The sequence below is a fragment of the Arachis ipaensis genome, chromosome B6 (genome assembly GCF_059453495.1).
Source record: "Arachis ipaensis isolate K30076 ecotype BB chromosome B6, ASM5945349v1, whole genome shotgun sequence".
Lineage (NCBI taxonomy): Eukaryota > Viridiplantae > Streptophyta > Magnoliopsida > Fabales > Fabaceae > Arachis > Arachis ipaensis.
This window is the reverse complement of record NC_142441.1, coordinates 142,764,186-142,775,267: the sequence shown is the minus strand read 5'-3', so window position 1 is coordinate 142,775,267 and position 11,082 is coordinate 142,764,186. Positions and strand designations below refer to the sequence as shown.

Genomic DNA, 11,082 nt, shown 5'->3' with positions numbered 1-11,082 from the left:
AAGACTATCGAATCGGATCTGATTTGATCCGCACACTTATAGAATTGGATTGCGAATTTTATGTAGGTATTTGCATATCCGCGAATCCGCAAAAATAAATAAATATTTTTCTTATGTTTTATTTCAACTAATAATTATCATATATGTTAATTACTTTAATTTTATTATTTAAAAAAAATACGTTTAATATTATTTTAAAAGTAAATATATTTAAAAAAATAAAAAAAATTATTAATATTTTAAAAAAATTAAAAAATATTTTTATATTTTACAGATATATCTAATCGAATACAAACTTAAAAACTACGAATATTAAATTCGATCCGATAATTTTTGTACGAATTTTAGTGCAAATTGAAATTTTGGCAATATGCAGGACAACTATCCTTTATATGATTGAAATTTACCAAAGCGGGGGATGACAGGATTCGAAGAGGAGGAATATATGAAATGAAGGGCTTTGGGTTTGGGTTTGGTGTTTTTTTCCTCCTCCTTCCTCAAATTCCTTGCCACACCCACAAATCACACAGTTAGGGTTTTGAAACCTATTCTCCTTCGCAAACTCCCAAATCACATAAACCCTCCAAAATCCCTCTCTTCTACCATCTCCTTCCAGTTCTCGCAGCTGTTTCCAGGTGCTCCTTATTATTATTATTATTATTATTATTATTATTATTATTATTGCTGAATGTCATTTATAATATTGTGTCTTTGAATTTTTCCCCAAAAAACAAATTATTGATAAATTTCATTTTGTGTGCTCAGCTATATTTGTGAAAACCGAAAAGCATAGCTCTTTTTTCCATTCATGTTTGTCAGAACTCAGAACACTGTGGGTAGTGTATTTAGAAGATGCATATTCTGTGTGGCAAAAGCTTGGTTTTGATGTAACTAATGTTCCTTTTAGCTCCGATTTTAATTGAGCGCATTTAGAAGGAATATCTTCTAGCATAGTTTGGTAAATCATTGGCTATCATCACCGGTTTCTGTTAGGTACTTACTACTCAGTGATTTGGAATGAATGGGATGACGATTTCAGCTACAAGCAATTCCTGCACCATTAGATTCAGTGGCATTCTCCAGAAAGCATTTGTGTCTCCATGTGCTGGGAGTAGTTATTGGAAAAGAATTTTAAGAAATCACTCCACATGTGCTTCACTGGCGGTTTCTTCAGTTGTCCCAATCATTTTTCGGTCCTCATCCTCTCCGGTGATTGCTTCGAACCTTTCACAGTCTGAGGTCCAACAACGCTCAGACGAGTGGTTCGCGCTTCGTAAGGACAAGCTGACCACAAGCACATTCAGTACTGCATTGGGTTTCTGGAAAGGGAGCCGTCGTGTCGAGTTATGGCACGAGAAAGTATTTGCAACAGAAGTACAGGTCATTGAAGCTTCCAAAAGAAACGCCATGGAATGGGGTGTGCAGAATGAATCAGCAGCTATAGATCAGTACAGAAAAATCACAGGTCATGAGGTGAGCACAATGGGGTTTGCAATGCATGCGAATGAGCGACTCGATTGGATTGGTGCCTCCCCGGATGGTGTTCTAGGTTGCTTCCCCGAAGGTGGGATATTGGAAGTCAAGTGTCCTTACAACAAGGGCAAGCCGGAGACGGGGTTGCCATGGTCATCCATGCCTTTCTATTACATGCCCCAAGTGCAGGGCCAAATGGAGATAATGGATTGCGAGTGGGTTGACCTATATTGCTGGACACCAAACGGAAGCACAATATTTCGGGTGCTCAGAGAACGCAGTTATTGGGAGTTGATACATGGGATTTTGCGCGAGTTTTGGTGGGAAAGCGTGGTTCCTGCCAAGGAAGCTTTGGTGTTGGGATCTGAAGAGCAGGCCAAGTCATATAAGCCTGCAACTAGACACAAACAGACAGGTCTGGCTATTGCCAAAAGCATAAACTTGGCTAGCCAAGCAAAGCTACTATGCAGAGAAATTGCAGGGCATGTTGAATTCTATAGCTGATTGGTATTTTCAAGTAATAGGTTGATTTTCCATGAATGCATAGCCTATTCTTTACATATGTAACATTCTCATGTTCAATTACAAGTGTTAATTATTTATTAAATCAAATTCGGTCCTTCAGATTCCTTTGATTTTTTTTGAATAAAAGCAATTATATTACACGTACAATAAAATCGGTCATCATGTAAAATGCGAATTGAAATATAAAATACAAATTAAAAATAAATTAAATACTATATATTTAAACACAAATATACGATGACTGACTTGATACATCAAGTCATCTTTTTTATGTGCACAAAAAGTATGATTTTTTTAAATTGAAGGCAAAATGACGGAAGGAAACAATCGTCGGCTGAAGCTAGGGAGTCGCTATGGATGAAAAATGAAAATTTAAATTAACTTTAATCTCAAATATTCAATATTGTCAGATTTAATATTTTTTATTAATTATAATATATTTTATAATTTTATAATATCTATTAATATTATTTTTAATAAATATTTAAAATATATAATAAATATAAATTAATTAATAAATTATTAAAATATAAAAATAAAATTAAAACAAACATTTATTATTAAAAATAATAAAATTTAATATAATTATTTAATTATTTTGTATCAAACAGAATAACCAATCGTCCAACAATTAAAAACTAATAATCCAATCACACAATATTTTGACGGGTCAATTTCGGTTTGATTATGATAAGCGTAAGACAAATCTAGCCTAGACCGAAAATAACATGTAAAAACACATCTGCACCTAAAACATGGTTCTTAAAATTGAGCTGATTGGATTGAATTAACTAGAACCGATCCTCCAATCGATTCAGTTGTAATGAAAAATTATCCAACAAAAAACCAACGAAAAAATTGGTTAAATTGGTAGTTAATCGGTAAATTAAAAAAATTGGTTCGATTTTTAAGAGATGTGACTGATTTTTTACGGTGTTCTAAAAGAACATCATTTTATTTTGAATCATAAACTCTAAACTCTAAACTTAAAATTGTTTTAAATTTGTTTATAAACTTAACAACAGTCGTTTCTGAAATATTTTTTAATAATGGTCGTTTTTAAGATATTTTTTAACGACGGAATAATAAGTGGTTGAATGGAGAGCACATTGAAAATCATGTTGGACCGGTAAAACATTATCGTTTTATTTTTGTCACTCAAATAGAACATAAATAACGTCGTTTAAGATATTTTGAAAGGTTTAACATATTTGAGGGTAAAAAACCTTTAAAATATCCTAAAACAATGTCATTTCTATTCTATTTGGAAATAAAAATATACTAAGAACGTTTTTATCAGTACAGGATGATTTTTGTCTAATTACGTTATCATTTCTTCACCAAAGCAAAAATAACGGTTGTTAACTTTAGAGACAAATTTAAAACAATTTTAAGTTTAAAACGACGTTGAGACTGAAAAGCAAGTTCAGAACCACTGAGAATTAAGTAATTAACTATTTTTTAAGAAAAAAAAAAAAAAAACCCAAATTCGCATACATTGAAGAATCAATATCAGAATTCAGTGCCCTACGTACCCACGCCGCCTTCTCCATCGCCGAAAATTCACGTCCACCGCTGTCTCACCGCCGCCGTCGCATCTACTCCAGTCGCCGTTCCACTGCTCAAGCTCGTCTCCTCCTTCTCAACGCGTCTCGCGTCGCTACTTGTCTCCTCTGTCTCGTTATTCCGTAGCACAACCCCTGTTCTGTCGTCCCTACTACTCATTCTCGTCTCCTCCATCTCGTTCCTCCATCGCACAGCCCTTGTTCTGCTGCGCTCCAGCCCTCCTCTGCTCCAGTTCCGCCGCGCTCCGTTTCGTGTGTCCGACGTGCTCCCTCAACCTCACCTCTGTGCTCTATGCTCTGGAAGGTATTTTTAGTTATTCGTGTTTTCTGACTTAATTGTTTTTTTGAGTTAATTTTCTTGATTATTGATTGTTGTTAACAGGAGAGGATTGTTGATTTTTGTTTTTTGTTGACTTAATTATTATTGATTGTTGTTAAATTTCGTAGTTAATTTTGTACTATTGTTCTGAACTTCTGATTTTGAGTTAATTTCTGCCGGTTTTTTATGTTTATGGGGATAGCAATTTTTTTTATTGTGTTCAAGTCATGAGAGATGCAAGGTGGTTGTTAATGTTTTGAATTATTTATTGTTGATTGTTGTTAATTTTTTCGAGTTTAGTGTGTTCTTGAGTTTGTTAATTTTGTTTTATTGTGTCCTTTATTCCTTAGCTTTTTCTTGTTGATTGTCCTGTATTCTTGGCCTGCTATGGCTGTTGACATGTTGAGGTTGTGCTGTTAGTGATACAAATGCATGTATTTTGAAAAACTCTCTTCATTGTTGCTAGCTTGAGCTATTTATATTTGTGAATCTAGTAAATTTATAATCTGAGTGAGTAGGGTAACATATTTCATTTTTGTTCAAGCTTCAAAATCCATGCTGATTTTCAGATATTATCATCGATCACTGTATTAGGGATTTTGTGAGCCTTTTAATGGTTATAATAAACTTTTCTTGATACTCTTGAATGATACACAACAAATCTTTTGTATTCCTTTTTTTTCTGAAGCACAACAAATATTTCATTTTAAGGCTCCAGCATTTTGACTTTGCAAACAACTCTCATGAAATATTACATGTTGGAAGTTAGCTTTTGCTCTTTCATATTAGTTAAGGCTAATATTAATATATTATCCTTCTAAATGTTTATTCCATTTCTGAATTGCCACAATGCATACATGATATATCTTTTGTTTATTAAATCTACAGGTCCTGTAGCAGAAGATGTGTTTTATTTAATTGAATGTGTGTGCCTTGATGAAGATATTTATGCTAGTGATAAAATAGAAGTGTTTTCATTTCTGAAATCTCACTCTTTTGATTGGGTTGTTTAACACCTCAAACCTCAGAGATTGTTGTTCAGTTCTAGACTCTAGCTTCCTTAAGCTTTTCTGTTACTGGAACAATGAAGAGTTTTTTTCAAAATACATGCATTTGTATCACTATATATAACTATTGAAAAAAAAACAGGGATTGATTGTTGATTGTTATTTTTGTTCTGCTTCAATTATTGTTGATTGTCAGTAATTTTCTTAGTTAATTTTGTACTATTGTTCTGATTCTGAGTTAATTTCTTAGTTGTTGGCTTCTTGTTGATTAGAAACTAACTAGAAACATTTTATTTTGAAGACGAAACATTATTCATTTTGAAATTATATATTGAATTTTTAATAATTTTATTTTATATTTAATTAAACTGGTTCAAGCATGGTTCGATTTCGGTTGGACCATTGAACCAGTCATTTGACGGTTCATTGACCGGTTCGGTTCTTGCAACCTTGCTTAAAATAAAAAACCCAAAAATCTTTTCCTGCCTTACACAGATTTTGCCGCAAAGTCCAGACGGTCTCCACCATCCCCGCTGAAGCTATTGAAGCGGCAGCCGTCATTCTTGCCAGACCTGATAACCGCATCTCCACCTTGATTGGCTCAATCGCGTTTTTTTTTTGCTGTGTACGAAGAAGCAGCTCAGCCCTTAGGGTTAACACTCACACGTATTCTGCTGTGGTCGCTGCAAAGATGGAGCCAGAGGTAGTGGAGGCAGAGCTGGTTTTGCCTAGTTATCTCAGTTTCAAGAAGGTTCAAATGTATGAGAAATATCCTAAAGGCCAATCCAGAGGCAGGCACTGGAAACACCTTAAACAGATTATTCAGGCTGAGAATTACCAAAATTACCCTCCTGAGGAACCCAATTGTGAGTTAAGATTGCTCCTAGGGTTAATTTTATATTCAAATTGTATATGTATTTATAGTGGATTTTCTTGCAGATGTCAATATTGAATCGCCCCCCTCTATGCATCCCTCCAAGAAAATTTGTGATATTACTGGCTTTGAGGTATGTACTTATCTTTCCTCTTTAAGCAGTTAAAACAGTAACAAATATATTACTAGCTTGTTTTGGTGAGCTTCTGAAAATAACATGCATTCTTGCTTTTGGCCACACTTTTGAAATTTTGTAATGTTTTATCCTTCCATGTGTAAAAGATTTTGCTTGCTTTGAATCCAATACTTGCCTCTTAGGTTCTTAGTTCTTACACTTGTACATTTTATCCAACACAAGACATCGAGTGAATACTATTGTGCCTAAATGTTTTTTTTAAGACCATTCAGTACAAACTCAATCCAAAAAGAGGGGAGAATTATGTATTCCCCTTCGGCATTCCATCAAGGAACAAATAACTACCCATAGAATATTTTACAGCATATTCTCTAAATGAAAATACATGCAAAATATTGTCACACCTATTACCTTGTATCACTCAGTCATACTATTCTTATGGCCATTTACTATATGTATATGACCAAGTCTTTTTTTAACCAAGTTCAACCAAGTTAAATTTACGTACGCGCTTCTTATGTTCTCACTCTCATTCTTCTTTTTCTTCCTCTTCCTCCTCCACCTTCGTTATCATTATCATCATAATGATCATCATTATCACCACCATCTCCTCCTCCTCTTCCTTCTCCTCTTGCTCCACCCTCCTACATCTTCTTTTCTTGTTTGATATTTTCTCCTCCTTTTTTTCTCTTCCTCCTCCTTCATTATTATTATTATCATCACCACCGTCATCAACTTCTTCTTAATTCAATATCACACAATTAGTTTAACGATAACAAAAGTGACAGTAATTTTTTATTAATGACACAAGAAATGTGTTAAAAATGACATAGGGATTTTTGATAAATGACACAAGAAATCTTTGAAAAGTTTTGGTTCAAAATTATAAAATAACTTGTGTCATGGTTAAAAAATTTGATATTATTTTTCTATGAATTCTACACAATTTAAAATTCTCCTTCCTCCTCCTCCTCTTCATTTTTCACATTTTCATAATTCTTCATTTTTCACATTTTCATCATTTTTCTTCTTTCACATTCTCATAATTCTTCTTCTTTCATCCGTTCAATAAGAATTTCAGCCACGGTTAAGAAATTTCGGTGTCAAAATTAATAAATTTTCGATATCATGGTTAAAATATTTCGGTGCTATCTTTCTAATAAATCTACACAATTTAAAACTCTTTCCCCCACTCGTCCTCCTCCTCCTCCTCCTCCTTTCTAATAAATTCTTCTTTTTCTTCTTGTTTCACCCTCTTAACAAGAGCTTGTGACACGATTAAGAAATTTCGGTGTCAAAATTAAGAAACTTTCTGTGTCACGATTAAAAAGTTTCGGTGCTATTTTTCTGATAAATTTTGCACAATTCAAAATTCTCCCTCTTCTTTTTCATCATCATCATCGTCATCATCATCATCTTTTTCTTCCTTATCTTCTCCTTCATGTTTCACATTATAATTCTTTTTGTTTCATCTTAACAAGAATAAAAACAATAAATTAAAAAGAAGAAAGAATTAAACAAAGAAAAAGAATAAAAAATACTGCAATAACTACCAGGAGAATGAGAAGGAGGAGGAGGAGGAGGAGGAGGAGAAGAAGAAATAGAAAAAAAAATATAGCAACAATAGCATAAATAAAAGAATGATGATGAGGAAAAACTGCGCGAAGAAGAAGGAACACAAAGAAGAAGAAGTGCGTGACTCGCGCACATTATGCGAGTTGTTTTTGTTGGGTTTGGAGCAACCTGGTTGACACAAATGCTTGGATGTGTAGCGGGATCAATTTGTGCTTAAATGTCTAAACATTTTCTAAATGGTGTTTGGAAACTTTGTGATTTCAATTCACTTGAGAGTTAGAATTCTTTTCCATACTTTGGTTGTAAAAAGTTATGTAAATTTCAAATCTAATGAATTCAATTCTCATGTTTCAAGCTAAATCAAATCAGACCAAGTGTGGTCGATTTTTAATTTTATTCTCATGAGTTGTGACATTGCCAAAATTATTCTCACTGAAAAATTAAAATACCAAAATTAACCCACTAATTATCTTTTCCATTCAACACAACAGCACCATTAATACCATCATCGATGACATCTCACCCTTTACTGCCATCATCATTATGTCCAACACCACATTTATAATTATCAATCAATGTTGTAGGAAGTTTTGCCTTGTATAGATTTGTGTTAATAAATAAAATAAAATAAAATCAACAACTAACACAGCAAAGATGACAATCGTGGGGCGAGGGCAGTCAGCAGTGGGGGTGTGGGTGCATGTAGGGCTGAATGGTGGTGGTTGAAGGTGGTGTTGGTGGAAAGTGAAATCACCTTCTAAGGTTAGAGATTGAGGGGCTGAGACTGAGAATGGCATTTGAAAGGGAGTTAGTGGTAATAGTAGGAGGACAGTTATTTCAAACAAATTCTACATATTCTATTTCATTTCTGTTCTTTTTGTTCCAAATCAAAGAATTCTCTCAAGAATTCTATTCAACTCTATCTTTTCAAAAGTTTCCAAATACACTCCTAATGACTACCACTAAGATATCAAGTGAAAAATAAGATTTTACTGTTGTTTTTTGTAGTTGCATCTTAATTTAGTAAGCATTGAATAATGAATTTTCTCATGTGCAAGTTATTCTTTTTCCTGAATGAAGTTTTCTTCGTGTGGTACACTGGTACTATCTAAGATTTTCAAGTTTGTGTTATGTCAATTTGACATGATTTGAGATTTAGCTATCTTGCATTACACATACTTGATTTTTTTTATTTTATATTTTTTAAGTTTTTAAGCTTGATATGTATAGCAACTAGAATCTAAACTGAAATTAATAGAAACTTGTTTATATTTGCTGATGGAAGCTGAATTTCAGTTGGGAATTCCTCTTGGAAATTGTGTACAAGTATGGAATTTATTAAAAATTAATTAAAATGTATAACCAGACTTTCAAAACCGAAACTCAATTTCTGCTGAATCCTCTTACACGTATAACTAAAAACACCCCATCCTTATCAAATTTCATGGAATCTTTTACACTTCTGGTTAGCATAACTAATTCTGTCTTAACTCATCCGCCTCAAATTTAAAATTTAGTAATAGGAAGTTCTGGATTCTTTTCATTATTATAATTGTATGCCCTTGTGGAATTTGAGACCAGAATGTGCTCAGCTTGGCCTATATCTAGCGTATCATCTGATTTCTGTTGAACAAGGACTGAAAAGATGTGTCTTCCACATCTCTTGTTGTAGATATAGAAGATTGACTTAAAAATCGTCCTTGACCAAGGCTATTGTGTCCTTCTATTTGGAAAGTATATAAATTATTTTAAAAGTTGTCCTAAGAAAGACAATTTTAAATTTGTATGTGTCCCATTCTCCAACCATATTTCTTACCCAACAGCATCTTCGAATCAAACTAGTAACAAGTCGTACCCAACACTATCAAGTATGTTGAGGTTTTTGCTTAAACTTATTATGATTTAAATTTCATTGTATTTTTGTTTGTATATCACATTGTTGATCCTTTTTACAGTACCTTTTATATCGCATTGTATTTGAACTTCTTATCCCACAGCCTAGGATCAATTCCAACATAACTATATTCACGTCATAAGAGAACAGAGGACTAAATTTGTTCATGAATCTTTTTGTTGGTCTGGAATGTTCCAATGCCACTGTTTTATATGTTAATTTTGATTCATGATATTGGTTATGATTGTTAGTTTTCCCATGCCATACGGCTTGCTGAAAAATTGATTAATTACTTGACCTTGCAGGCACCTTACTATGATCCTAGGACCAACCTCCGGTATGCTAACACTGAAGTTTTCAAGATCATAAGATCGCTTCCTAATGAATATGTGCAGAGATACCTAGCTTTAAGGAATGCTCAAGTGGTTCTTAAGTAGTTCTTTTACTTTTTCAACTTCTGGAATATTAAATAGGTTTACTCGTTGGACATTATTAAGTGATGTCACTCATCTATGCATCATCATCATCATATTGATCTTTTTCTGATATTTAGCTAGCAAATTGCATAAAATCTAGTTACATTCAAGCAATGATGGTGTATGTACTAAGTAGAAACACATCCAATGTAATAAAAGTTGGAGTAACTTCATGTGGCTTGGACAGATTGATTCTAGTTTGACACATTGAATTTCTTCTGTCAGGTTTTATAAGTTTTTGGCTTGGCAAAATTTGGTTTTGTAATTTTAGTCTGTAGTTGTAGTCTTAAAAAACTATTCAAAACTTCTGGTTATGGTCTTTGCTACCTTATGCCATACGACCTCAGTATTCAATGGTGACATGTTAATGGCAAGGAATCAAAACCAAATATTTTGAATTTTTTAGGACCAAAACCACAAATTGGACAGAGAAACAAATATTTTGAATTTTATACTGTTGAAATTTGAAAAACATTAAAAGTATTTTTTATTTCTAATATTTGTCAAAGGTTTTAAAATAATCTCTATTCCTAAGTTTAATTTGAATCAATTTTATAACAAACGTTAAAAAAATAAAAATCAATAATTAAATAAAAGAGTAAATTTTTTTTTTGAAACATTAAATATAAAATTGATACAAATTAGAGGCTAGAAATAATTTTGAAACTTTCTACAAAAATTAGAGACACAAGCATACTTTACCTTATTTATTTCTATAAAGGTATAATGGTTGCATAACGGGGTTAGAGACTGAGTAATTAAATTTTACCCATGAATTTCAGGTGCAAGTTTAGTATTGAAATATCTATTTATATTTTATAAAAGTTGATACCAAAGTCATTCTACATTTAAACACATAAATTGCTTATAATTTTGCCATGTAAGCATATTATAGTAGACGTCATTCTATCATGAAACCAAGTATATATATCTTTCTTTCAATAATCAACTTGGGTTGGTCGCTCTTAAATGGAGCTTAGATCCGCGACGGATTAGTCCTTAACTTATTGGGCTGGAAAATACTGTAGACAACCCAAAGAAAAATATCTTTCTTTCAATTTTAATGTTATTTTTTATAACAGTTCTTACAATAATTAGCAAGATGTCCCATACTATTAAAATCTCTTTTTAACAATATTAATATTCTCTTAACTATTCAATTTATATTTTGTAAACTGTTCTCGCAATAATTAACAAAATTAATCCTACAACTAAAATCTTTTTTTTTTGGTAATGTT

The 11,082-nt window shown here is 32.6% G+C and overlaps 2 protein-coding genes across 3 annotated transcripts; both read left to right on the top strand.

The window, feature by feature from the left end:
- The first annotated feature begins 413 nt into the window (after positions 1-413).
- On the top strand, positions 414-2,089 carry LOC107605221 (Restriction endonuclease, type II-like superfamily protein). Of its 2 annotated transcripts, none has more exons than XM_016307015.3 (2): positions 414-635; positions 994-2,089. In XM_016307015.3, the coding sequence occupies exon 2, from the start codon at positions 1,018-1,020 to the stop codon at positions 1,975-1,977; it is 960 nt and encodes a 319-aa protein (XP_016162501.1). In that variant the 5' UTR covers positions 414-635; positions 994-1,017; the 3' UTR covers positions 1,978-2,089. The 2 variants fall into 2 exon arrangements, with proteins under 2 accessions (XP_016162501.1, XP_016162499.1); XM_016307013.3 differs by having other exon boundaries at positions 766-2,089.
- A 1,318-nt stretch (positions 2,090-3,407) lies between these two features.
- Positions 3,408-10,030, top strand: LOC107605222 (chromatin-remodeling complex subunit). Its single transcript, XM_021105067.2, has 4 exons — positions 3,408-3,867; positions 5,385-5,755; positions 5,829-5,896; positions 9,674-10,030. Exons 2-4 carry the CDS (start codon positions 5,581-5,583, stop codon positions 9,803-9,805), a joined length of 375 nt encoding a protein of 124 aa, XP_020960726.1. The 5' UTR covers positions 3,408-3,867; positions 5,385-5,580; the 3' UTR covers positions 9,806-10,030.
- Positions 10,031-11,082: the final 1,052 nt, after the last annotated feature.

What these genes read in the sequence shown, in the direction of transcription:
- LOC107605221 (XM_016307015.3), top strand. Translation starts at nt 1,018, where the DNA reads ATGAATGGGATGACGATTTCAGCTACAAGCAATTCCTGCACCATTAGA.
- LOC107605222 (XM_021105067.2), top strand. Translation starts at nt 5,581, where the DNA reads ATGGAGCCAGAGGTAGTGGAGGCAGAGCTGGTTTTGCCTAGTTATCTC. An exon ending in CCCTCCTGAGGAACCCAATT is followed by an intron (nt 5,756 to 5,828) that starts GTGAGTTAAGAT and finishes ATTTTCTTGCAG; the next exon opens with ATGTCAATATTGAATCGCCC. An exon ending in GTGATATTACTGGCTTTGAG is followed by an intron (nt 5,897 to 9,673) that starts GTATGTACTTAT and finishes TTGACCTTGCAG; the next exon opens with GCACCTTACTATGATCCTAG.